Source organism: Pan paniscus, chromosome 19 (assembly GCF_029289425.2).
Source record: "Pan paniscus chromosome 19, NHGRI_mPanPan1-v2.0_pri, whole genome shotgun sequence".
In the NCBI taxonomy this organism is placed as follows: domain Eukaryota; kingdom Metazoa; phylum Chordata; class Mammalia; order Primates; family Hominidae; genus Pan; species Pan paniscus.
Window position 1 is genome coordinate 10,343,092 of NC_073268.2, and position 27,482 is coordinate 10,370,573.

Below are 27,482 nucleotides of genomic sequence, written 5' to 3' on the forward strand. Positions count from 1 at the left end.
CCTGGGTTAGGATTTCAACATAGAAATTTTGTGGGGACACAAAAATTCGGGCCATAGCACTGGGTCTCTTCACTTCAAGTGATCCTCCTGCCTCAGCCTCCTTGGTAGCTGGGGCTATAGGTGCACGCCACCATACCTGGCTAATTATTTGTCTTTTGTAGAGATAGGGTTTTGCCACGTTGCCCACGCTGGTCTCGAACTCCCGGACTCAAGCAATCCTCCTACCTCAGCCTCTGAAAGTACTGGGACTACAGGTGTGAGCCACCATACCCAGCTTTCTTGCCGAAGTTTGAGTGGCTGATAGTGATTGAAAAGGTTGGCCCTCTGTAGCAGTTACTCTCCTTCAGTGTAGTGTTCAGCGGGATTTCAGATACACGGCAAGGTGATAGGGAAGATAGTTGGAGATGGCAGTTTACTTTTCCTTATATTCAATGCAATCCAATTCAGCAAACATATTTTCTACGTTAACAAGTTGGACTCGTTAGTGGGGATCATCTGTGTCAGAGCATTCCGAGGATGTAGTAAGTTGATCACTGTTCTTGCTGTGATTTTTACAGCAGGCTGGCTTCGAAGACCAGAGGGCTGTGTAGGGATGTTGTGGGGATTTCAGAGATGGATCAGATACAGCCTTTGTACTTCAGTGGTGAGACAGACAGGCACATAAATAACTAACATCCAGGCAGGCAGAGAAATGCTGTGATCAAGGTTAAGGAAGGCCGGGTGCGGCAGCTCATGCCTGGAATCCCAGCGCTTTGGGAGGCCGAGGCAGGTGGATCACCTGAAGTCAGGAGTTCAAGACCAGCCTGGCAATCATGGTGCAACCCTGTCTCTACTAAAAATGCACAAATTAGCTGGACGTGGTGGCGGGTGCCTGTAATCCCAGCTACTAGGGAGGCTGAGGCAGGAGAATCTCTTGAACTTGGGAGGTGGAGGTTGCAATGAGCCGAGATTGTACCACTGCACTCCAGCCTGGGTGACACAGAGAGACTCTGTCTCAAAACAAAAAAAGAATAAAGAATAAAAGAAAATCCCTCATTCACAGCCTCTGGGAGATGGGGGTGGAGAGCGGGAGGAGGGGAGGGGAGGCTGGGTGGGGCCAGGAGGTGAAGGCTGTGCAGGTGGCTGGGGCTGTATTCCACCAGTGGAAAGGGTGAGTGATGGGGTTGGAGTGGGGGATGGCTCCTGAGTGAGCCTGCTCTTCTTTCAGCCTGGGGACCTGTGTGTGCCCAGTGGGATCAAGGACAGCCTGATGTGATGTGTGGTCTGTCAGCCCAGGAGAGACCCTGTGCCTGTGCTGGGTTTCACGTCCTCATCTATAAAATAAAGCTGCTGGACCAGATGAGTGACTTCCTGGGATTTTTCTGGCCCTAGCAACCTACGATGATGTCATAATCAGAAGATATCTTAAATTAAAAAAAAAAGGTATTTACCTTTTAAAAAATATAAAATAGGCTGTGCGCAGTGGCTCACGCCTGTAATCCCAGCACTTTGGGAGGCTGAGGCGGGTGGATCATTTGAGGTCAGGAGTTTGAGACCAGCCTGGTCAACATGGTGTAACCCTGTCTGTACTAAAAATACAAAAATTAGCCGGGCATGGTGGCGGGCGCCTGTAATCCCAGCTACTCAGGAGGCTGAGGCAGGAGAATTGCATGAACCTGGGAGGTGGAGGTTGCAGTGAGCCTAGATTGCACCATTGCCTGGGCAACGCAGCGAGACTCTGTCTCAAAAAATAAAAATAGAAGGCCGGGCGCGGTGGCTCACGCCTGTAATCCTAGCACTTTGGGAGGCCGAGGCGGGTGGATCATGAGGTCACGGGTTTGAGACCAGCCTGACCAACATGGTGAAACCCCGTCTCTACTAAAAGTACAAAAATTAGCTGGGCATGGTGGTGGGCGCCTGTAGTCCCAGCTACTCAGGAGGCTGAGGCAGGAGAATTGCTTGAACCTGGGAGGTGGAGGTTGCAGTGAGCTGAGATCATGCCACTGCACTCCAGCCTGGGTGACAGAGCGAGACTCCGTCTCAAAAATAAATAAATAAATAAATAAAAATAAAAATAAAAACAGAGTGAGATTCCATCTCAAAAAACTAAAATAAAAAATAAAAATACAATATAGTCACATGGTTCTCATTCAAAAGGGTGTAAAGCAGTGACAGGGCTCCCCAGGCACTAATCTCCCTCCTCGGAGGCAACCAGGTTTACCAGTTCATCAGCGTTATCAGTTTCTCCCACAGAGATGGCAAGAGCCTGTCACCCAGGGCTGAATTCTGAGGAACCCAACGATGGGGAAAGTCAGGGACACGCATGCTCAGAATAGGATGGGATTAATCAGGGTGGGCTTCCTGGAGGAGCCTAATTACTCATGCTCAGAATAGGATGGGATTAATCAGGGTGGGCTTCCTGGAGGAGCCTACTTTTGAGCCAGGTTTTACAGGAGGGGAGTCACTTTGGGGCAGGAAGCAGGTCACAGAGGAGGGACATGTCCCAAATGGAAGTCATAATCTTTCCTCTCAAAGCTGTCCTCATCCAGTACAGATGGCTCCACAGCCAGCCACCTGCACAAACCAGGAACGGGGGAATGATGTTGCTGCCTGTCTTCTCACCTGTGTCCAGCCCAGCACCAGGTCCTGCCAACACCACTTCCTTAGCACACTCTCAAGTTGCCCCATCTTACCTGAGCCGGGAGTGGTAGCTCACACCTGTAATCCCAGCTACTCAGGAAGCTGAGGCAGGAGGATCGCTTGAGCCCAGGAGACCAGCCTGGGCAACATATTGAGACCCTGTTTCTAAAAAACAAACAGAGAGGGTGCGGTGGCTCACGCCTGTAATCCCAGCACTTTGAGAGGCTGAGGCAGGCGGATCATTTGAGGTCAGGAGATCGAGACCATCCTGGCTAACACGGTGAAACCCCGTCTCTACTAAAATAATACAAAAAATTAGCCGGGCATGGTGGTGGGCGCCTGTAGTCCCAGCTACTTGGGAGGCTGAGGCAGGAGGATGGTGTGAACCCAGGAGGCAGAGCTTGCAGTGAGCCGAGATTGCGCCACTGCACCCCAGACTGGGCGACTGAGGGAGACGCCGTCTCAAAAAAAAAAAAAAAGAGTTTGAGCAAGAGCAGCCTGGCCAACATGGTGAAACCCCCTCTCTACTAAAAATAGAAAAAAATGAGCCAGGCATGGTGCTGCGCCCCTGTAATCCCAGCTACTCGGGAGGCTGAGGCTCGAGAATTGCTTGAACCCAGGAGGTGGAGGTTGCAGTGAGCCAAGATTGCACCACTGCACTCCAGCCTGGGTGACAGAGTGAGAACCTGTCTCCAAACAAACAAACAAACAAACAAAGCGTCTAACCTGGCCGTCCTATTATTTTCCACCCAGCAGCCAGGATGATCTTCTCAACACACCCACTGCTTTATGTGGAGGAGAGTGGAAAGAGGCCGGCGAGGACAGATGCTGTGGTTGGGCGGCCATGGGGGCGGTGGCAGCCTTGTGCTCTGCAGCAACCCAACCTCTTTTAGATCCGGGACACTGTGCGTCCTCTGCACCCTGGGGCCCATTCTACCACGGCGCCTTTCTCCCAGTGAGTCCTTGTTACGAACTGAATGTTTGTGTCCCCGGAAATTCATAGGTTGAAATCCTAGCCCCGCACTGTGATGGGTTTAGGAGACGGGGCCTTTGGGAGGGAGAGAGGTCTTGAAAGTGGAGCCCACATCCAGGCGCACTGGCTCACGCCTGTAATCTCAGCACTTTGGGAGGCCAAGGTGGGCGAATCACCAGGTCGGGAGTTTGAGACCAGCTTGGCCAACATGGCAGAAGCCCATCTCTACTAAAAATACAAAAAATTGTCCCAGCTACTTGGGAGGCTGAGGCAGGAGAATTGCTTGAACCCAGGAGGTGGAGGTTGCCGTGAGCCGAGATCACGCCATTGCACTCCAGCTCAGGTGACAGAGAAAGACTCCGTCTAAAAAAAAAAAAGTGGAGCCCTCATGAATGGGATTAATGTCCGTATACGAAGATGCATGAGAGGGATGCTCTGTGTCCCTGCCATGTGAGGATGCAATGGGCGTCTGCACGCCAGGAAGAGGGCCCTCACCAGGCACTGGCGCCTCAACCTTAGGACGTCCCAGCCTCCAGAACTGAGAGATACATTTCTGTCATTTAAGCCATGCAGTCTATGCTATTTGATTGTAGCAGCCCCAACTGTCTAACAGGGTCCTCCTTATCTTGTCCTTTAGAGCTCAGCTCAAACTGCCTCTCCCCGGGGAGGACTTATGGGAAGTCCCCTCCCCCAGCAAATCCCCTGTGCCCCACTGGGCAACATCAGGGCAGCTGCACAGTTTTTTTTTTTTTCATAGCACTTTATCCAGTTTGTAATGATACAGGCTGACAGGCAGGCACCCCTCCAGTCTTCTCCCTCGTTAAAGATTTGGAATCGGTGGCCAGGCTTGGTGGCTCACGTCTGTAATCCCAGCACTTTGGGAGGCCGAGGTGGGTGGATCATGAGGTCAGGAGTTCAAGACCAGCCTGGCCAACGTGGTGAAACCCCGTTTCCACTAAAAACACAAAAATTAACCGGGTGTGGTGACAGGTGCCTGTAATCCCAGCTGCTTGGGGGGCTGAGGCAGGAGAATCACTTGAACCCGGGCGGCAGAGGTTGCAGTGAGTTGAGATCATGCCACTGCACTCCAGCCTGGGCGACAGAGTGAGACTCTGTCTCAAAAAAAAAAAAAAAAAAAAAAGGTTGGAATAGGTAATCTGTCTCCTGTGTGAGAAGATACGTTGTGAAAAGGTCACTTTCCCATGCCCTCATCCACCCTCTTCTCTCTTCCCCCAACCCAGGAGGTGACTTTTATTAGCTTTTGTGTCTCCAGAGTTTCTACAGGTAAAGATAAGCGAGTATGAATTCCCACTTTATTCCCTGCCCCCTTTTTAACGTCAGTCACGCATGAGGCCCTGCACTTGATTTTTTCCTCTGAACAATGTGCCTTGGAGATCTTGGCAGGATAGCACATGGGAACACCCTCATTTACAACGTCTTTTATGGCCACACATGGCTTTACTATATGGATGTACCATAATTTATTATAGCTTTTTTTTTTTTTTTTTGAGATGGACTCACTCTCTCGCCCAGGCTGGAGTGCGGTGGCACGATCTTGGCTCACTGCAAGCTCCGCCTCCCAGGTTCACGCTATTCTCCTGCCTCAGCCTCCCGAGTAGCTGGGACTACAGGTGCCTGCCACCACGCTCAGCTAATTTTTTTTTGTATTTTTAGCAGACGAGGTTTCACCGTATTAGCCAGGATGGTTTCAATCTCCTGACCTCGTGATCCACCTGCCTCAGCCTCCCAAAGTGCTGGGATTACAGGCGTGAGCCACCGTACGTGGCCAATTTATTATAGCTTTTTATTTCTTTATTATAATTTATTTAGCTCTCTACTGAAGGGTGCATGGGTCGCCCTCAGTCTTTTGCTATTATAGACAATCCCACAGCATTGTCCACTTGCTGGAATCCGTAGGTAAGTTCCCCAAAGAGGGAATTATTGGGATAAAAGGGAAATGCATTTGGAATTCAGACAGATGTTGTCAGGTTGTCCTTCAGAGCGGCTGTACCAAGTGACATTCCCACTGATAATGTATCAGAGTGCCTGTTTGTAATTATACATGTATTTATGTGATTATTGGATGGTTTCTCTCCCCACAGGAGGGCAGGGACTATGTCAGTTTTCTTTATCATCATAGGCCCTCAATAAATGTTGAATTAGGCTGGGCGTGGTGGCTCACGCCTGCAATCCCAGAACTTTGGGAGGCCAAGGTGGGCGGATCACCTGAGGTCAGCAGTTCCAGACCAGCCTGGCCAACATGGTGAAACCCCATCTCTACTAAAAATACAAAAATTAGCCGGGCATGGTGGTGGGTGCCTGTAATTCCAGCTACTCAGGAGACTGAGGGAGGAGAATCACATGAACCTGGGATGCAGAGGTTGCAGTGAGCTGAGATCAAGCCATTGCACTCTAGGCTGGGCAACAAGAGTGAAACTCTGTCTCAAAAAAAAAAAAAAAAAGAGTTGAATTAATGAATAGATTCATGGTTCTTCCAGGAGGGGTTGGCCAAGGTAGGAGGGAGACCACCTCCCTTTTGTGTTCACTGTGCCCGGCCCAGCTTCCCTGATCCTTTCATAGAACAGCTGGGAGCCTGGGAGAGACCCTGGAGGTTCTAGAAGACCTAATCTTGACTGCTGACTCCTGACCCCTGCTCCAGAGTAGCCCTTCTCCTGCTGTGAAATCGAGAAGTCCATGGCTAGGCTCAGTGGTGCACTCCTGTAAACCCAGCACTTTGGGAGGCCCAGGCAGGAAGATCGCTTGAGGCCAGGAGTTCAAGACCAGCCTGGGCAACATAGCAAGATCCTGTCTCTACAAAAAATTTAAAAAGAAAATTAGCTGGGTGGGGTGGCTTGTGCCTGCAGTCCTAGCTACTCAAGATACCAAGGTGAGAGGATTGCTTGAGTCCACAAGTTGGAGGCTTCAGTGAACTATAATTGCACCACTGCACTCTAGCCTGGATGAGAAAGTGAAACCATTTCTCTAAAAAAAAAAAAAAAAAAAAAGGACCAGGTGCAGTGGCTCATGCCTGTAATCCCAGCACTTTGGGAGGCCGAGGTGGGCGGATCACGAGGTCAGGAGATCGAGACCATCCTGGCTAACATGGTGAAACCCCATCTGTACTAAAAATACAAAAAATTAGCCAGGCGTGGTGGTGGGCGCCTGTAGTCCCAGCTACTCGGGAGGCTGAGGCGGGAGAATGGCGTGAACCCGGGAGGCGGAGCTTGCAGTGAGCCGAGATCGCACCACTGCACTCCAGCCTGGGCAACAGAGCGAGACTCCGTCTCAAAAAAATAAAATAAAATAAAATAAAATAAAATAAAATAAAATAACATAAATAAAATAAAATAAAAGAAAAAGAAAAAAAAGAAAAAAAAATAAGTCCAATGTCTTAGCCCTGTAAGGGGGCTTAAAGGATGGACTCTTGCCTGATGCCTGAATTGCCTGTGTGCCCTCTGCTTACATACCTCCAGTGGCGGGGAACTTAATCCTTCCAAGTGACTTCTTTCAGCTTCAGACAACTAACTTTTAGAAAGCTTTTCCATCTACTGCCAGGTGCAGTGGTTCACACCTGTAATCCCAGGACTTTGGGAGGCCAAGGCGGGTGCATCACTTGAGGTCAGGAATTTGAGATCAGCCTGGCCAACATGGTAAAACCCCGTCTCAACTAAAAATACAAAAATTAGCAAGGCGTGGTGGTGGGCGCCTGTAATCCCAGCTACCTGGGAGGCTGAGGCAGGAGAATCGCTTGAACTTGGGAGGTGGAGGTTGTAGTGAGCCAAAATCGCACCACTGCACTCTAGCCTGGGCAACAGAGAGAGACTCGGTCTCAAAACAAAAAAAAAAAAAAAAAAGAAGAAGAAGAAAGGAAAGCTTTTCCATTTATTGCGTTGAAATCTGATCCTTCTAGCTGCCTCCTCTTCAGGGAATCTTAATGATGGTCCTCTGGAAACAGGGCTTTCTGGCAGATGAGCAGGAGGGATATTTGTAAACAGGTACCCCTCAGCAATTCTCCGGCAAGCAGGGCTGACTCTCCCAAGGAGCTCTGCAGAGCTCAGCCACCTCCTCACTCTCTCCTGTCCTGCCCACAGGTACGTGCAGGAAGGGCGGTTCCGAATCGAGGAGAGGACGCTGACAGCCTTCCAGTGGCTCTACAGCCCGCAGCAGCATCGCATCCTCAGCCGGGCTGACCTCGAGTCTCCCTCCAGGTAAAGGGGCCTTCTGCCTTGACCCTCACATTCTTTGGCCTCGGCCCAGGCCCCTCAGCTGGTACTTAGGAAGTGAGCTCCGCACTGGTCCACAAATCCACCATGGGGAACTTTGCCCTCAGTGATAGGGAGGCCTTCTAGGAAAGAATTTATCAGCCTGGATGCTTGTCCCACCTCGAATGCACTGAGGCAACTCACTGCCTCTGCTTTCTCCTCTATAAAACGGATAGGATCATACTTTCCCTGACTTCTCTTGGGAGATTATAAGTCTCCAGTGAAATATGACTGCAGAGATTTACAAAGCCTGGAGATTGGTCGGGCTCCGTGGCTCATGCCTGTAATGCCAGCACTTTGGGAGGCTGAGGTGGTTGGATCACTTGAGGTCAGGAGTTCAAGACGAGCCTGGCCAACATGGTGAAAACTCGTCTCTACTAAAAATACAAAAATTAGCTGAGCGTGATGGCACATGCCTGTAATCCCAGCTACTCGGGATTGAGTAGCTGAGACAGAAGAATCTCTTGAACCCCAGAGGCAGAGATTGCAGTGAGCCGCAATTGCACCACTGCACTCCAGCCTGGGCAACAGAGGGAGACTCTGTTTCAAAAAACAAACAAACAAACAAACAAACAACATAAAACAAACAAAAAACCCAACAAAACCAAACAAAAGACCAAAGACTGGAGATCCCTGGTTCCTTCCTCTCTGGAGGGAGAGTGGCAGGTAAATTTGCTGGGCACCCTTTGCTTTGACCTGGAGCCAGCCGTGCCTTCTTTGTCTGCCTCCTTTCCCACGCCAGAGAGTCCAGCTGGGATCCTGAGTCTGGGTAGGGGGCTGGGAGGTGAGGGCTTTTTCTGACCCAGATCCTTGCTCCAAACCCCTGCCCACTCTTCCCCCAGCACTGGACACATATGGCCAGCATCAGCAGTCACAACAGAGGCGTCCTGGCAACCCTTCTGCAGCCACAGCCCTTCCCAAGGCCTCTGCCACACCCGACCCGGGGACTTTCTTTCCACTTTCCCCATCAAAGCCACTTTTTTGTTTGTTTTGTTTTGTTTTTTTTAGATAGAGTTTTGCTCTTGTCGTCCAGGCTGGAGTGTAATGGCACGATCTTGGCTCACTGCAACCTCCACCTCCTGGAGGCGACTCTCCTGCCTCAGCCTCCCGCGTAGCTGGGATTACAGGTGCCCGCCACCATACCTGGCTAATTTTTGTATTTTTAGTAGAGTCAGGGTTTCACCATGTTGGCCAGGCTGGTCTTGAATTCCTGATCTCAGGTGATCCACCCACCTTGGCCTCCCAAAGTGCTGGGATTACAAGCGTGAGCCACTGTGCCCAGCCACATAACTTCAGATTTCATACATGGGAAGGCTACATGCCAGAGGACTTGAAGAAGAGTCTGCCATATAGTCATTGAGATAAGTGACTGAATTCATTTTTGTGATAGAATATTAATTTTTTTTTTTAAGAAACAGAGTCTCACTGTGTTGCCCATGCTGGCCTTGAACCCCTGGGCTCAAGTGATCCTCCTGACTCAGCCACAATAGTTCTCTTTTTTTTGAGATGGAGTTTCACTCTTGTTACCCAGCCTGGAGTGCAATGGCATGATCTTAGCTCACTGCAGCCTCCACCTCCAGGGTCCAAGCGATTCTCCTCCCTCAGCTTCTTGAGTAGCTGGGATTACAGGCATGTGGCACCACGCCCAGCTAATTTTTTATATTTTTAGTAGAGACGGGGTTTCACCATGGTCAGGCTGGTCTCGAACTCCTGACCTCAGATGATCCACCCACCTGTGCCTACCAAAGTACTGGGATTACAGGTGTGAACACAATACTTTCTAATTATTTTATTTAATGTATTTTGAGACAGGGTCTCACTCTGTCACACGGGCTGGACTGCAATGGGATGATCATGGCTTACTACAGCCTCAAACTTTTGGGCTCAAGGAATCCTCCTGTTCAGCCTCCTGAGTAGCTGGGACTACAGGCATGCACCACCTTGCATGGCTAATTTATATCATTTTATTCTTATTTTTGTAGAGATGGGGTCTCCCTATGTTGCCCAGGCTGGTCAACTCCTAGGTTCAAGCCATTCTCCTGCCTCTGCCTCCCAAGGTGCTGAGATGACAGACATGAGCCACTGTGCCCAGCCAATAGTTATTTTTTTAGTTCCCGTTATGTGTCATGCAAATGCTTTGCAGGAATAAATTGATTTAATCTTCATAGCAATGCTATGATCTAGGTACTATTGTTGTCCTTGTTTTTCAAATGAGGAAACTGAGGCACAGAGGTTAAGTCACAGCTAGTAAGTGGCAGTGCTCCCAACTACTATGCACACTGCCTCTCAGAGAATAAGGTTTGTACTTGAAGTGGGGGGAAAGGGGCATAATTTCTTTTTCTTTTTCTTTCTTTCTTTCTTTTCTTTCTTTTTTTTTTTTTTTGAGACGGAGTTTTGCTCTTGTTGCCCAGGCTGGAGTGCAATGGCCCAATCTCAGCTCACTGCAACCTCTGTTTCCTGGGTTCAAATGATTCTCCTGCCTCAGCCTCCCTAGTAGCTGGGATTACAGGCATGCGTCACCACACCTGGCTAATTTTGTATTTTTAGTAGAGACAGGGTTTCACCATGTTGGCTAGGCTGGTCTCGAACTCCTGACCTCATGATCTGCCCGCCTTGGTCTCCCAGGGTGCTGGGATTACAGGCGTGAGCCACTGTGCCCAGCCTCTTTACAAAGAGCAAGAAGGCGGTGTCCGCAAACTATAGATGGGTGGACTTAGCATCAGTCCTAGTCAAGTTCCAGAGTCAGCAGTTATTAAAGAGGAGGTGTGGGGGCACTTAGACAAGGAAGACGTGGACGATCCGCATCGGTGAGTAGGTTCCCTGAGAACTCACCCTACTAGGGGAAGCTTTTTGCTTTTCTGATTAGTTTTCTAGACTCAAAATTAGACCGGGGGTGGAGCAGGAGACTGCTTCTGAGTTTCAGCAAGCAATTGTTCTTTCTTCTTGTGGTCAGGGCCTTGCAGATGACACAGAGCCACATGGGCAGGGGGATGGGACAGCTAAGGAGGTTGGTGAGTGGACTGCCATCAGCTGAGTTCTACTCAGTGTGTTTAAAGGTGGTTTGATGAGGGAAGGTGTGACCAGTGTGCTGGCGACATTGCTGATGGCAGGAACCTGGGTACCATTCCAGCAAGCAAGATGGCAGAATTGGGACCCAAAGTGCCCTGGAAGCTGAATTCCAGGTCCAAGTCCAGTAGATACTATTCATTCATTCATTCATTCATTCATTCATTTTAGCAAGGATGCTCACAGTAGACACTATTTATTTATTTATTTATTCTTTTTTGAGACAGTTTCACTCTTGTCACCCAGGCTGGAGTGCAATGGTGCCATCTCGGCTCACTGCAACCTCCGCCTCCCGGGTTTAAGCAATTCTCCTGCCTCAGCCTCCCGAGTAGCTGGGATTACAGGTGCCCGCCACGATGCCCAACTAAGTTTTATATTTTTAGTAGAGAAGGGGTTTCACCATGTTGGCCAGGCTGGTCTCAAACTCCTGCCCTCAGGTGATCTGCCTGCCTCGGCCTCCCAAAGTGCTGGGATTACAGGCATGAGCCATCGCGCCTGGCCAGGTAGTAGACACAATTTAACAGGGGTAAAGGATAAATGTATTTTGGTTTCTAATCCTGTTTGCACCTGGGCAGCAGGGTGAAGGAATCAGAATTGTCTGAAGGGTTCCCATGAAGTAGAAGCTTGGGTATGGCCCCATGTGTTAGGTGTCTACCAAAGAAAACGCTTACATTTTGAGGCTGCAAGAGCTCAGGGCAGAGTCCAGAGTGAGGGCAGAGAAGGTCCTGCTGTTCTGAGGCCAAGGCTCTATGAGGAATGTTCCTTTGCTTGTTCATTTGTTTGGTGGGCATGGATTGAACGCCGTTCCTCTGCCAGACATTGTGCCAGGTGTCCCCCTTGAACAGCTGAGCAGTTGTATTTCTGGGTGATGGAACGGGCTGCTGATAGGACTATGGGACTATGGGCTGGTCACCCCTGCTATCGTTTTTTTTTTTTTTTTTTGAGATGGAGTCTCGCTCTGTCACCCAGGCTGGAGTGCAGTAGTGCGATCTGCAATGTCCGACTCCCGGTTCAAGCGATTCTTCTGTCTCAGCCTCCTGAGTAGCTGGGACGACAGGCACTCCCCCACCATGCCTGGCTAATTTTTGTATTTTTAGTAGAGATAGGGGTCACCATTTTGGCTAGGCTGGTCTCGAATTCCTGACCTCAGGTGATCCACCCACCTTGGCCTCCCAAAGTGCTGGGATTATAGGCGTGAGCTACCACGCCCAGCCAGCCACCACACCCAGCCAGCCACCATACCTGGCCTCCCTGCTATCCTTTTTTTATTTTTTTTCCCCCAAGATGGAGTCTTGGTCTGTTGCCCAGGCTGGAGTGCAGTGACGCGATCTCAGTTCACTGCAACCTCCGCCTCCCGGATTCAAGCAATTCTCCTGCTTCAGCCTCCTGAGTAGCTGGGATTACAGGCATGCGCCAATATGCCCTGCTAATTTTTTTTTTTTTTTGTATTTTTAGTAGAGACAGGGGTTTCACCATGTTGACCAGGTTGGCCTTGAACTCCTGACCTCAAATGATCCACCCGCCTCAGCCTCCCAAAGCGCTAGGATTACAGGCGTGAGGCACCGTGCCCGGCCAGCCACCCTGCTCAGCCTCCCTGCTATCCTTTCTTTCTCCCACAACTATCCATTGTGATCCTGCTCTGGGTCAGGCCCTCAAGGAAGACCAGGGTACTGCCTCCATGGGCCACACATCCTAGTGGGAGAGACAGACGATAAACATGTAAACGCAGAGACAAGAGAATTTCCCAATATGACCAGCGTGCTGAAGAAACTCACACAGGGCATCGAGATCATGAGCAGCCAGTGGGTGTGTGGGGACTCTGGAAGAGGTGGAAGACCTCTCCAAGAAAGTGACATGTGAGCTGAGTCCTGAAGGGCACAGGGGCGACCACATAAAGAAGCTGCTGGTGAGAGGTGTTGAGTGAGTGGTGGGGAGGGGGCACGGGGCATGGGGTGGAAGAGTCCTTTTGCAGGGGGAGCAGCAAGTGCAAGGCTGTTCTAGAAGCAGAAGGCCATTGTAGCTAGAGCAGAGTCATGACCCACAGGGTCAGGAGGCCATGACCCACAGACAGAAGCGAAAATTTCTGTGCAATTAAAGGAATGGCTTTCTAGCACTTAGAGCTGCCTGAGGATGGAGTGGGCTGCCCCGAGGGAGAGAACTTCCCATCACTAAGCCATAGTCAAAGGCCGCTGTCCACGGAGGTTACTGAGGATGAGACTCAAGCATCCCAAAGGTTGGCTAGAGGGGTTGGCTTCAACCCCTTCACGTTCAGGAGCATCCTTGGTTTGGCGGAAGCTGGGGGGATGTCTATGGAGTGCATGAATGAAAGTTCCAGGCCGAGCGCGGTGGCTCATGCCTGTCATCTCAGCACTTTGGGAGGCCGAGGCGGGTGGATCACCTAAGGCCAGCAGTTTGAGACCAGCCTGGCCAACATGGCGAAACCCTGTCTCTACTAAAAATACAAAAAGTAGCCGGGTATGGTGGCGGGTGCCTGTAATCCCAGCTACTCGGCAGGCTGAGGCACGAGAATCGCTTGAACCCGGGAGGCGGAGGTTGCAGTGAGCCGAGATCGCGCCACTGCACTCCAGCCTGGGGGACAGAGCAAGACTCTGTCTCAAAAAAGTCCAGCCTCCAGATCCCAGGCAGCGGGGAGTTTCAGGGGTCTCAGCAGCCCTGGAGACTCGCAGCATAGCATTCTGTACCCCGTCCCGGGTCCCGCGCAACGCAGACTAGAGGGAGCCCCAGAGTATCTTCCTCAGTAGGTCAGGAGCCCCCAGGCCTCACCGCACCTCGGTTCCCCATTGTCCCCATTGCATCTTCCAGGAACCCCTGGCGGGCAGGCTGCTCCTTCTCTCCCCGGGTCCTCTGGGTGCACCTGCCCCGCCCCGCGCCTTTGTTCCGGAAGAGCCGCCTTGGGCAGCCCCCAGGGCGCTCAGGACCCGCTGTACCCCCTGCCACCGCCTCCCGGTGCCCGCCCCTCCGCCCCCTCTCCGCGGCTGCGCCAGGCGATCCGCAGGCAGCGGCACAGGGACCAGGGCGCGCCCGGGGTGGCGGAGGCGCGGCGAGGGCGGGAGCACGAGGACCCCGGACCCTGGATCGGCGCGGGCTCCGGCTGCGCGTGCGCGGCGGCGGCGGCGAGGGGCGCCAGGTGTGCCGGCGGTGGCGGCTGCGGAGGGCGCGGCTTTGTGCGCTGGGGCCGGGCCGGGGTGCGCGCGTGCGCGGCAGGACTGCTGCGAGGGACCCCGCCGCCCCGGAGGAGGAGGAGGAGGAGGAGGAGGGGGCTGGGCCGAGGGAGGGGGCGACCGCGGGGACTGAGGTGCCCTTCGCTCCGGGTCCGGAGGCAGCCGCGCGCCAGGCGGCGCAGAAGGTCAGTGGCCCCGGGGCTGGGATTCCGCAGCCAGCCTGGATCGGGACGTGAGTCCTGGTGTGACTGACGGGGAATCGGAGCGTGTGTGGAGTGTGAACGCGTGTGTTTGCAGACAGACATCGGCACGTATGGACGGCGCGAGCCGGTACTGCGTTCCGGAGGAGCCATCCGGCGTCACGGGCTGTGCTGGGGAGGTGGGGTGACCGTCCTCAGAAACCCCCGCGGGCGGGGCGCTGCACACACGTCCACCTATAGGGTGTGTGTGCGTGCGTGAGGTGTGCAGCCCCTGTCAGGATCTGGCGAGAGAAGCTGACCGGGATGGAGGTCAGAGGTAGGGTGTTTACAGGTGGTGGTAGAAGGAAAACAGCCAGGAGCCCCAGGAGGACGCTGGAGCTGGGCTGGGCTGGGCTTCCTGAAACCCCCCATCCCATCCTCGCTCCAGCCTGTGCCTGTTGCAGGAAGAGGAGCTAGGGAGGTGGGCTGCCGGCTGAGAGGCCTTGAGGGATCTTTGGGAGCGGGGCCCGATTTCAGCCTGATCCTCATTTCCAGAGGCCTGGATGGGTGTGGGGGTGCCGGCCCTGGGTGGGGGTCCAGGGCAGGCGTGTGTTCAGGAGACCTCAGGGGTCCGTGTAGACTGTCCTCTGGCTTTGCCAGCACCAGGTGCTGTGTGTCTGGACCTGGGAGCTGGCTGAGGGATACCCTTGATTTCTCTCATTTGTTTTCTATAGCTCCCCCTACATCCTTGTTAACAAACCTGAAGGGCACTTGTATGCCAGTGGGGTTTGCTGGGATGTGCCCTGTTGAGCGGCTCTCATCAGAGAAGCCTCCATGGGGAATGAGAGAGTTGTCCTGAGCCAGGTGCCAGGGCTCTTGGGTTCTTTGCCTGCGTTGTGACCCTGGGGCCATCCCTCAAGCCCTATACACCTCAGTTTCCCATGGCGCTTTGCCCTCCCCCTTCTTCCTGTTGCAGGGTGGGGAGTAAACAGCTCGCACAGCTGCCAGGAGGCTGGGAGGCTGGGAGGCGGGGAGTGACTCAGGGTCTGTGAGGTCTTGGGCAGCGATTTTTCAGGCGAAAGTCCCAGCACATCTCGACTTGGGCAGGAGTTGGGGGAGGCTCTGGGTGCTGGGTTTTCTGAGTCCTGGGGTGGGGTGGGGTGGGGTGGGTTTTCTGAGTCCTGGGGTGGGGTGGGGTGGGGTGGGTTTTCTGAGTCCTGGGGTGGGGTGGGGTGGGTTTTCTGAGTCCTGGGGTGGGGTGGGGTGGGTTTTCTGAGTCCTGGGGTGCGGTGGGGTGGGCATCTGTTGGATTTGGCTGCTCAGGCTTCAAGAAGCTGCCTCTGGTCCCTCCTTCTTCCCAGATATCAAGTAGTTGGAGAGGGATGGGGCTGGGGGGCCTGTTAGCGGGGTGGGATGCGGGGGCGGGAGCTGAAGCACCACAGCAGCCGCTCTTGGTTCCTGTGTTTGAGTTACTGGGCAGAGACAGATGCTAAGCTTGGGTAGGGTCGGGGCTGGTCTAAGTGGGACTGCTCAGCTCAGCATGTTGAGGCGATTTGGTGGGAGGTGGCCTCAGCTCCAGAGAAGAGGACCCTGCTGCTGGAGGCACGCTTGCAGCCCTCCTCACCCTCTTTCCCATGACCCTGTCTGATCAACTTTGGCTGAGCCACCATGGCTCAGAATGACTTGAGCCTTGAGGGAAAGGGACCCTGGCATGGATGGGGGTGGTGGCAGGGTCACATAGTGGCTAAGCATGAAGGCCCTGCTGTCACTCAGACCTGGGTGTAAGTCCCAGCTCCATCACCTACTGCTGTGGCCGCACCTGCATTCCCCTCAATGGGAGCCCGAGAGAAAGGCTTACAGGCCGTGGCTTATTTGGGAAGCAATCTCAGGAAACAAGGGCGAGGACAGGGGGTTTGAAGGAGAGGGAGGGGAAGCAACAATTTGATTATTCCCATCACTCTCCTGGGCGGTGTCCCAAGGAGCCTTACAGACAGAACTGCTCTGTTGGGGAGAGAAACAGGGAAGCACTTACCCATTAGCCCCATCCCCTGCCAGACAAGGGTGGCTCTGTGGACATTCGCTCCCGTGTGGACTTCCAGATTGCACATGTGTGGGGCTCAAGTGGTTCCCTGTGGGTACTCCACACGGCAGCTTCCAAGAAGGCCCAGCGTGGCCTGACATGAAGCACTGTCCCATTGCACCTGTAAGATGCTTCTTGGAGCCTGCGGGGACCTGGTCATTGCAGAAGTGTTTGGAGTGAGAGGTGGGGCCAAGAGGGCTGGAAGCAGCACACTGAGGTGTCTAACACTGCGTGACCTTGGGCAAATTACCTGACTTCTCTGAGCCTCGGTTTCCTTAGCTGGGTGTTTTAAGTGTTAATAAGGCATTTATTGAATTTTTGAACATGGTGATGGCCCCATAGCAAGGGCTTCACCCGGGGTATTTCTGTGTGGCCAGGAAGACCACATGCCCAGGGTGGCTCAGATAGTCATTCACTCAAGTGGAGGTGGATCCGCATAAGAGGACCTCTAAAGACCCCTCCCGGTCATAGGACCTGGGGCTCAGGGGCCAGACTGCTGACCTGGTCAGTTCCTCTAGGGCTGTGGCCCAGTTTCCCAGACCTCCTGAATGCTTCCATTTCACAGCCTATGAATTGGAGTCAGCGATGTCCTGCTCCTGGGCTGGCCGCTCAGATATACCTCTTCCTGGGCTCTGCCTCAGGAGGACACAGAGGCCAGCACTGGGCAGAGGAGGGCGAGGGGAGAGGACAGCTCAGAAGCAGGTGCTTGAAGGAGGAGTGGAGGGAGGGTGGATGCTGGCATTTCTGGCATTGGGAGCTGGCATATGGTCATGGGCATGGGTCTGGGCCATAGTCAGTGGGGGAGGACAAGGCAGGGGGCTGGGGGGGGGGCAGGAAAGGAAGGTGAGCGGGTTGGCAGAAGGTGGCCAAGAAGCATGGAAGAGACAGGGACAGAGAGTGGGTTGGGCAGCCTTGGCGTATGGGGATTCACAGCATCTGGGGTGGTGGTAACCAAATGGGAGGGGGATGAGGTGGCAGGAAGGAAGGGAGGGCATTAGGTGAGGTCTAGTTTGGGCTTCCTAGGGCGTAAACTGGGGCAGTCTTCGTAGTTCGTGGTACAGCATCCACAAGCCTCCTCGTTCCTTTTTTTTGAGATGGAGTTTTGCTCTTGTTGTCCAGGCTTGAGTGCAATGGCGCAATCTCGGCTCACTGCAACCTCTGCCTCCTGGGTTCAAGTGATTCTCCTGTCTCAGCCTCCCAAGTTGCTGGGATTACAGGCGTGTGCCACCACGTCCTACTAATTTTTGTATTTTTAGTAGGGACAGGGTTTCTCCATGTTGGTCAGGCTGGTCTCGAACTCCTGACCGCAGATGATCCACCCGCCCTGGCCTCCCAAAGTGCTGGGATTACAGGCGTGAATCACTGCCCCTGGCAAAAGTCTCTTCATCCTTTTTTCCATGGTGTCCACCTGCCCCTCCCAGGCCACCGCCCCGTTTGACAGGCGAGGAGTTGTTTGCAAACAGTTCCTGTGATGAGCGGCGATTGGAGAAGGTCCAGAGGTGCCTTTGCCAAGGCCTGTTTCCATGGTGGCATGGTGGGCCTTGTCTCCCTACCCTCTCCCACCTCTGAGCAATGTGCCCCCCCCCCCCAGGAGAGGTCACAGAGTGGGGAAGGTGTCCAGCTGCCTCTTTGCTCACACATGGTCAGCTCAGGCTGGCCTTACAAACGTCACTGCGTTCATCCCTCTGCCTGCAGGCAAGGTCACACCCAGCCTACGCTGGGAGACGCAGCAGCCGCCGTCTTCATCACAGTCATTTAAAGTCTACTCCGAGCTCTGCAATTTGTTTTTAATAAGTTTAATGAAAAATAAAGCAATGATACCAGCCTATTCGTCTGCTCCCCTTTTAAAGCGGGCATGTCATGGATGATACTCTTCTTGTCCACACCTGTCTCAGTGCTTTGGTGCCTGTCCGGTAGGAAGTTCTGTCTCACGTCTGATCTCAGCCTGACACGCTGTACTGTTTTTGGGTGTGTTTTGTGTTTCTGATTTTCTATTTGTTGCAACCCTTCAGGGCTTCCAGATGGTTCTAAGGGGATTCCTGTCTACCTGCTCATGATCTGGAGCAGTTGCAGGGGCACCCAAGGCAGGTGTGATGCCAACGATACAAGGCTGTGCCGAGCCCCTGGCCCCAGCCACGCTCTGGTTCTGGACTTTTGCAGCTTGCTCTCAGGGCCAGCTGGTTCCCACTCCTTTCCCTAGTTCAGATCCAGGATTACTGGCCTCCTTCTTGGACCATGCTGGGCCTGCTGGCTGCGCTCTGCCAGGTCTGGGTCAGCAAGCAGATGGCAGCAGGCATGGGCACTTGGGGGACTCTGGCACAGTCAGGGCCCTGCCGATTAGATGGCTGGTGGAGAGCAAGAGCAGGAGGGGAGACACAGGGAGTGACAGGCAGTCAGGAACACTGAGGTGTGCCTGTGCACGTGGACACATCTGTGCTTGGTGTGCACGTGTGGCCTTGGAGGGCTTGTTGCTGGATTGCTGTGTCTGGACATCTCTGGCTGGCTATATGTGGTTCTTCTGAGCACACCCCTGTGTGTGCACTGTGTGAGCACGTCTCTGTGTGTGCATGTCTCTGTGTGAGCACATCTCTGTGTGAGCACGTCTGTGTGTGCACGTCTCTGTGTGTGCACGTCTCTGTGTGTGCAGGTCTCTGTGTGGGCACGTCTCTGTGTGGGCAGGTCTCTGTGTGTGCACGTCTCTGTGTGTGCACGTCTGTGTGTGTGCAGGTCTCTGTGTGTGCACGTCTCTGTGTGGGCACGTCTCTGCACGTCTGTGTGAGCACGTCTCTGTGTGTGCACGTCTCTGTGTGTGCAGGTCTCTGTGTGGGCACGTCTCTGTGTGAGCACGTCTCTGTGTGTGCACGTCTCTGTGTGTGCACGTCTCTGTGTGTGCAGGTCTCTGGGCACGTCTCTGTGTGAGCACGTCTCTGTGTGCACGTCTCTGCACGTCTGTGTGAGCACGTCTCTGTGTGCGCACGTCTCTGTGTGAGCACGTCTCTGTGTGAGCACGTCTCTGTGTGTGCACGTCTCTGTGTGTGCACGTCTCTGTGTGGGCAGGTCTCTGTGTGTGCACGTCTCTGTGTGTGCACGTCTCTGTGTGTGCAGGTCTCTGTGTGGGCACGTCTCTGTGTGGGCAGGTCTCTGTGTGTGCATGTCTCTGTGTGTGCACTGTTGTGTGCTCTGGGTTGTTCATGGGTACTTTCTCTGGATATGTGTGCCAGCCACCTACTGGGTGTCTCCAGGGTTCTCAAGAGTGTGCCCATCTGGATGGCAGGTGATACTCTTTCCCTGCAGGATTTCCTGCCCCCACGGAGGCTCCCTTAAGTCTTCTGCCATGCCCCATCCCGCCCTCTCTCCAGGCTTCCTTATCCTGTTTCTCCCTCTGTCTGAGGAAGTTGCTTCTCCCCCTCTGGCTGTGTGGGCGTCCACTGCCTTCTGGGCAGGGCCTGAAGAGGGACGGCAAGTCCAACCTCCAGCCCCATCCTCCCGAGCTCTGAGCTGAGGGTGATGGGCTCAAGCTCTGAGTTGAGGAGATGAGTCAGGGATGGCTGCAGGGGGTGGGCAGAAGTGGCCTGTGTGTCAGCATGCTGTAGGGAAGTGTGTGCTCTTGCCCCCCTCCACCTGACCCGCCCTCAGTGGCTTGGGCACCAGTGCAGCTGTGATGAGGCTCCCTTACCTGGCTATTCATACTCTTCCCCAGTAGCCTTGGTTGGCACAGTTTCTGATGGGGAGCAGAGTGGTCTCTGGGGCTCCGGGCATCCAATGGGGGCCTTGGCCTTAGCATAATTTATCTCACCCTAATCACTGGTACTAATGGAGCTCTTCCTGCACCAGGCCCTGGACTACACACTGTACATGTAATCAGCTCATTTACTCCTCAGAACAATCCCATCCCAGGGGATAGTAGGTCCTATTAGGTGGGTTCGAAAACATCCCTGGCCAGGCGCGGTGGCTCATGCCTGTAATCCCAGCACTCTGGGAGGCCAAGGTGAGTGGATCATCTGAGGTCAGGAGTTCGTGACCAGCCTGGCCAACATGGTGAAACCCCGTCTCTACTAAAAATACAAAAAATTACCCGGGTGTGGTGGTGAGCACCTGTAATCCCAGCTACTTTGGAGGCTGAGGCAGGAGAATCTCTTGAACCTGGGAGGTGGAGGCTGCAGTGAGCCCAGATCGTGCCGCTGCACTCCAGCCTGGGTGACAGAGTAAGACTCCGTCTCAAAACAAAGAAACCATCCCCATTTTATAAGGAAGTTTTCCCATTTTATGAGGAAGTAGAGGCTCAGAGAGCCTGGGTTACTTCCACAAGGTCACACAGCTAGTAAGTGAAGGAGCCGGGTTCCGAACCCAGACCCGTTCTTCTACTGTTCCCTCCGCTCTTCACAAAGCTGTGAAGCTGTGTCCGTCTCGTCTTGGCAGTCTCCCTCTCAGAGAGGCCATCCCAGATCACCCCCTCTACACAGGACTCCCTAGCCATCTGGTCCCATTTGGATCGGATCACCCTATTGTAAATACCTGCATAAAGGTAGCCCTCATTTATCCTCTACTTCCTAACCCCCTCTTCCCCACCTAGAGCAGGGACCTGTCTGTCTTGCTTACTAAAATATTCTTAGAACTGGCAGACAGCTTGGAACACAGTAGGGATGCAATAAACATTTGATGAATGAATGAATTAATGAATGAAGAGAGGGCTGACTCCAGACCTAAGCTTGAAATCCCTCCTATATACTGTCTCTTACACAGCAGGGACTGTTGCAGAGTGGCAGGGGCACAGGCTCTGGAGCCAGCTTGCTTGGTTGAAATTCTGGTCCTGCCAGTGTTCTGGTTATCTAATGCTGCTTAATAAACCACCCAAAGCTTATGGCTTAAAACACTGGTGACACTGATTTTGCCCATGAATCTGCAACATGGGCAGGGTTCAGCGGGGACAACGCCTCTCCACTCAGCATTGTCTGGAGTGTTTCAAGATCTAGGGGCTGAAGCCATCTGAAGGCTTAGTCACTCACACGTCTGGCGTTTCTTGCTGGCTGTTGACTTTGGGTCAGTTCCTCTGCACATGGGCCTCTCTATGTGCTGTCTCCACATGCTAGATTGGGCTTCCTCCCAGCATGGTGGCTGAGCTAAGGGACAAGCATGCCCAGAAAGAGAGCCAGGTGGAAGCTATTTCACTTTTTATTTTATTTGTTTATTTATTGAGATGGAGTCTTGCTCTGTTGCCCAGGGTGGAATGCAGTGGCGCAATCTCGGCTCACTGCAACCTCTACCTCCCGGGTTTAAGTGATTCTCTTGTGTCAGCCTCCCAAGTAGCTGAGACTACAGGTCTATGCCACCACGCCCGGCTAATTTTTTGTATTTTTAGTAGAGACGAGGGTTTCACTGTGTTAGCCAGGATGGTCTCGAATTCCTGACCTTGTGATCTGTCCTCCTCGGCCTCCCAAAGTGCTGGGATTACAGGCGTGAGCCACCACGCCTGGCCTATTTTTATTTATTTAGAGACGGAGTCTCGCTCTGTCGCCCAGGCTGGAGTACAGTGGCGTGATCTCGGCTCACTGCGACCTCCATCTCCCGGACTCAAGCGATTCTCCTGCCTCAGCCTCCCAAATAGCTGGGACTACAGGTGCCTGCCATGACACCTGGCTAATTTTTGTATTTTTAGTAGAGACAGGGTCTTGCCATGTTAGCCAGGCTGGTCTTGAACTCCTGACCTCAAGTGATCCGCCCGACTCGGCATCCCAAAGTGCTGGGATTACAGGCGTGATCCACCGCACCCGGCCAACAGTTTATTCTTTTAGCAGCAGCTACACTTTTGCTCACTGATCCCCTGGCCACAGGTGAGGCTTGGGTCTGTCCAAACGACAGGGTCTGTCCCCAAATCCCCGCCTACTCTCAGGTAGTCCAGGAGGCATCTTACTGTGCAGAGCCCTGCTGAGGGTGGGGCTCTTCCCCCTGCTGAAGGGGGAACTTGAATGGGAAAGGCCTTTTCTGTCCCAGTTTATTATCTCATTACAGGTCAGCCCTGCTCCCTTCAAGGGGCCTGGGACACATGTTGCTGATGGAGATACCATGAGGCTGGGGCTCAGGCAGAATTGCTGTGGGCTTGAGGCTGGGATGAACCCCACCAGACCCCCATCTTTATCCAGGAAAAATCAAGATGGTGAGGCCTGAACATGCTGTGTTTGAGCTGAGGGAGCTCTCCGCTTCTCCCTGTCCCTGCCGCCTGCTTCCACCTGAGTCACTGTTCATCTGCCTGAGGCATCATCCCCCTGCGGCATCATCCCCCTGCCTCGCTTGCTGGCCTCAGGGAGGAATCTCAGGGTTTGCTCCTTGTGGCCCAGGTTAGGGCTGCTCCTGAGCAGAGCGTTGGCAGGGGGCCCAGGAAGAATCTGGGGGTTTGCACGAGCCCAGCCTGGCAGTGTCTCCCATCTAACGCAGCCCTCATTTAGGGCCTGCTCTGCTGTGAGACTTCCCTGAAGGAATGGCAGAAGGGCTCAAAGGGGGACTCTGGGTTTGAATTCTGTCACCTTCCAGCCCTGTTAAGGAAGGAGACCACTACTACTCCTGCTGTCCTCCTGCCCCCACCTTGCCTAGTTCACAAGATGGGAGGAGAGAAAAAGCAAAAAGTTGGAAAAAAAAAAAAAAAGTAAGATAAATAGCCAGACAACCTTGGCACCACCACCCGGCCCTAGGAGTTAAAAAAAGTAATAATTATAACATCAACCCCTGACCTAAACTACTTTTGTTATCTGTAAATTCCAGACACTGTATGAAAAAAGCACTGTAAAACTCTTTGTTCTGTTAGCTGATGCATGTAGCCCCCAGTCACATTTCCCACGCTTGCTTGATGTATCACGACCCTTTCACGTGGACCCCTTAAAGTTGTAAGCCTTTAAAAAGGCCAAGAATTTCTTTTTCGGGGAGCTCGGTTCTTAAGACACGAGTCTGCCGATGCTCCTGGCCGAATAAAAACCTCTCCCTTCTTTAATCCGGTGTCTGAGGAGTTTTGTCTGTGGCTCGTCCTGCTACACTGTGACCTTGGACGAGTCTCTTAACCTCTCTGAGGCTCCAGTTACTTACCAGGAGGGAGACTGTGGTGTGGTAAAGATGAAAGGAAGTAAAAAGTATGACATCTTTTTTTTTTTTTTTTTTTTTTAGACAGAGATTTGCTCTTGTTGCCCAGGCTGGAGTGCAGTGGTCAGATCTCGGCTCACCGCAACCTCCACCTCCCGGGTTCAAGCGATTCTCCCGCCTCAGCCTCCTGCGTAGCTGAGATTACAGGCATGCGCCACCATGCCGGGCTAATTTTGTATTTTTAGGAGAGACGGGGTTTCACCATGTTGGCCAGGCTGGTCTCGAACTCCTGACCTCAGGTGATCCGTCCGCCTCGGCCTCCCAAAGTGCTGGGATTACAGGCGTGAGCCACCGCGCCCGGCCTGAAGTTATTCTTTACAGATGAAAAACCTGAGGCAGAGGGAGTTTAAGTGGTTTCCTCACAGCTACATTTAATGTCAGGACTGGGGCTGGAATCCGTGTGTTCTGACACCAGGTGGTGGTTGCTTCTCTTTTGCAGGAGGAGGATTCCCCCTCCCTTCAACCCCTTCCGCCAGAGGGCAACATGGCTGCCGTCCTAGAAATAAGCGCAGGAAGACGCTCCCTTTCCTCCTCGCACCACCCAAGCTTGCCTGCAGAGGGCGCAAACGCCCACCTTTTGGCCGGTCCTGGGAGGCGCCAGGTGCCCCGCCTTAGCAGGGGAGGGCGGGAGTGACCCAGCTGGGTGGTGTGGGCAGAGTTGGCTGTGTGATCTCCTTTAGTGAGAAGCTCCTTCAGACAGCCCCCACGGTCCAAGCCTTTCTTTTCTTTTTTTTTTTCTTCAATTTTTTTTTTTTTTAATGTTTTGCAACGGAGTCTCACTCTGTTGCCCAGGCTGGAGTGCAGTGGCGTGATCTCGGGCTCACTGCACCCTCTGCCTCCCGGATTCAAGTGACTCTCCTGCCCCAGTCTCCTGAGTAGCTGGGATTACAGGCAGGTGCCACCATGCCCGACTAATTTTTGTAGTGTTTAGCAGAGACAGGGTTTCACCATCTTGGCAGGGCTGGTCTCAAACTCCTGACCTCAAGTGATCCACCCACCTTGGCTTCCCAAACTGCCGGGATTACAGGCGTGAACCATCGCTCCCAGCCTTTTTTTTTTTTTTTTGAGATGGAGTCTCGCTCTGTCCCCAGGCTGGTGTGCAGGGGCGCAATCTCTGCTCACTGCAACCTCCGCTTCCCGGGTTCAAGCCATTCTCCTGCCCCAGCCTCCCAAATAGCTGGGGTTATAGGCGCATGCCACCATACGTGGCTAGTTTTGTAGTTTTTAGTAGAGACAGGGTTTTACCATGTTGGCCAGGCTGGTCTCGAACTCCTGACCTCAAGTGATCCACCCCCACCATGGCCTCCAAAGTGCTGGGATTACAGATGTGAGCCACCATGCCCAACTTTGGTTTTTTTTTTTTTTTTTTTTTTCGAGACAGAGTCTTGCTTTTTGGCCACACTGGAGTGCAGTGGTCTTTACTGCAGCCCCAACCTCCTGGGCTCAAGTGATCCTTCCACATCAGCCTCCTAGGTAGCTGGGACTACAGGTGCACAGCACCATGCCTGGCTAATTAAAAAAATTTTTGTACAGATGGGGTCTTACTATGTTGCTGGGACTGGTCTCAAACTCCTGGGCTCAAGCAATCCTCCTGCCTTGGCCTCCCAAAGTGCTAGGATGACAGGTGTGAGTCACCACACACTGAGCCTGTTTTTTTTGTTTGTTTGTTTTGTTTGAGATGGAGTCTTGCTCTGTCGCCCAGGCTGGAGTGCAGTGGTGCCATCTCAGCTCACTGCAAGCTGCCTCTCCCAGGTTCACACAATTCTCCTGCCTCAGCCTCCCGAGTAGCTGGGAATACAGGCGCATGCCGCCACACCTGGCTAAGTTTTTGTATTTTTAGTAGAGATGGGGTTTCACCATGTCAGCCAGGATGGTTTCAATCTCCTGACCTCGTGATCTGCCCGCCTCGGCCTCCCAAAGTACTGGGATTACAGGCATAAGCCACCGCGCCCAGCCTGTGCCTGTTTTTTTAAACTTGAATTTTTAGCATATCTTCATATATTAACATATATTAAGTGCTACCTCGTTATTTTGAGTGGCTAGATAGTATTCCATTGTACACTTATTCTGCAATGTACTTAATCCTCAGTTGATGATCATTCAGATTATTTTTTGAATTTGCTATTATAATGATATGATTAACATCAGTATACGTAGATCTTGTCAACTGGTATGAGTTAACCTGTGCAATAAATTTCTAAAAACAAAATTGTTGGCATAAAGGGTATGTGCACTTAAACAGTTTTGATAGAGTGTATTAGTCAGGGCTCTGCAGAGAAATAGAACTAATAGGAAATATATACATATGTATATAGGGGTGTGTGTGTGTGTGTGTGTGTGTGTGTGTGTGTTTAGATTTATTATGAGGGATTGGTTCATGCAATTTTGTGGGGTTTTTTTGTTTGTTTGCTTTGAGACAGAGACTGGCTCTGTCGCCCAGGCAGGAGTGCAGTGGCACAATCTCAGCTCACTGCAGCCTCTACCTCCCTGATTCAAGCAGTTCTCCTGCCTCAGCCTCCTGAGTAGCTGGGATTACAGGTGCCCGCCACCATGCCCAGATTTTTTTTTGTATTTTTAGTAGAGACGTGGGTTTCACCATGTTGATCACACTGGTCTCGAACTCCTGACCTCAAGTGATCCACCTGCCTTGGCCTCCCAAAGTGCTGGGATTACTGAGCCCCAGCCAGGCGTGAGCCACTGCGCCCCATCAGGTTAATGCAATTTTGGAGGCCGAGAAGTCCCATGATTTGCCATCTATTAGCTGGGGATCCAGGAAAGCTGGTGGTATAGTTCTAGTCCAAGTCCTAAGGCACAAGAACGAGGAGCGTTGATAGTTGAGGGCAGGAGAACGCGGGTTCTCAGCTCAGGCAGAGAATGAACTCTCCTTTCCTCCACCTTTTTCGTCTATTCAAGCTCTCAGTGGATTGGTTGATGCCGGCCCACATTGGTAAAGCGGCATCTTCTTTACTTAGTCTACCAATTCAAAGGCTAATCTCTTCCAGAAACAACTCACAGACATACCCAGAAATAATATTTCAACAGCTATGGAGATATCCCCTAGCCCAGTCAAATTGACACATAAATTTAACCAGCACAGAGATATTGCCCAATAGCTACACATTAATGGGATGCCCATTTCTTTATACCTTTACACAATTATCAGTTTTTTCTTTTTGAGATAGGGTCTGGGCTCTGTCACCCAGGCTGGAGTGCAGTGGCCCAATCATGGCTCCCTGAAACCTCTGCTTCCTGGGCTCAAGTGATCCTCCCACCTCAGCCTCCCAAGTAGCTGGGACTACAGGTGCCTGCCATCATGCCCCACTAATTTTTGTATTTTTTGTAGAGATGGGGGTTCCACCATGTTGCCCACACTGGTCTCGAACTCCTGAGCTCAGGTGATCCACCCGCCTTGTCCTCCCAAAGTGCTGGGATTACAGGTGTGAGCCACCGTGCCCGGCATTATCAAATTTTTAAAACTTTATCTGATGGGTAAAAGTGATACCTTGTTATTATTTAAAATTTTTAACTGTAGTAAACTTTGTAGCTTCTTTAGTTCAGAGCCATGTGTGGCTAAAACTCTCTTGGCAGACGGACTTTACTGAACAGATAAGAATAAACTGCAATAATTTTGGGAAACTGAGGTGGGCAGATCACCTGAGGTCAGGAGTTCAAGACCAGCCTGGCCAACATGGTGAAATGACTCACAGACAGTCTCTACTAAAAAAAAAAAAAAAAAAAAAAACATTAGCCAGGCATGGTGGTGTGTACTGGTAGTCCTAGCTACTCTGGGGGCTGAGGCAGGAGAATTGCTTGAACCTGGGAGGCAGAGACTGCAGTGAGCCGAGATTGCACCAGTGCACTCCAGCTTGGGCGATAGAGTGAGACTCCATCTGAAAAAAAAAAAAAAAAAAGTAAATAAACAAACTGTGCAATCGTGGTATATGTCTGGGCCCTGCTCTTGGAACTCAGTTTTTGCAAGCCCTCCTTTTGCAA

The 27,482-nt window shown here is 52.5% G+C and overlaps 1 protein-coding gene across 12 annotated transcripts in view; it reads left to right on the forward strand.

Moving 5' to 3' along the window:
- Positions 1-27,482, forward strand: part of RAP1GAP2 (RAP1 GTPase activating protein 2) — a 291,369-nt gene that overhangs the window by 12,465 nt on the left and 251,422 nt on the right. For 4 of the 12 annotated variants that reach the window (XM_055101382.2, XM_055101381.2, XM_034941268.3 and 1 more), the window contains one exon: positions 7,684-7,800. Coding sequence is in view for 4 of the 12 variants with exons in the window: in XM_055101381.2 (XP_054957356.2) it covers positions 7,684-7,800 (117 nt within the window). In the remaining 8 variants the exon portion in view is untranslated. Of the gene's footprint in view, positions 1-3,396; positions 3,575-7,683; positions 7,801-13,952; positions 14,069-14,210; positions 14,288-14,400; positions 14,433-14,486; positions 14,619-27,482 lie in introns of those variants that run through there. The other 8 variants (XM_055101384.2, XM_034941273.3, XM_057300250.2 and 5 more) reach the window with 8 other exon arrangements.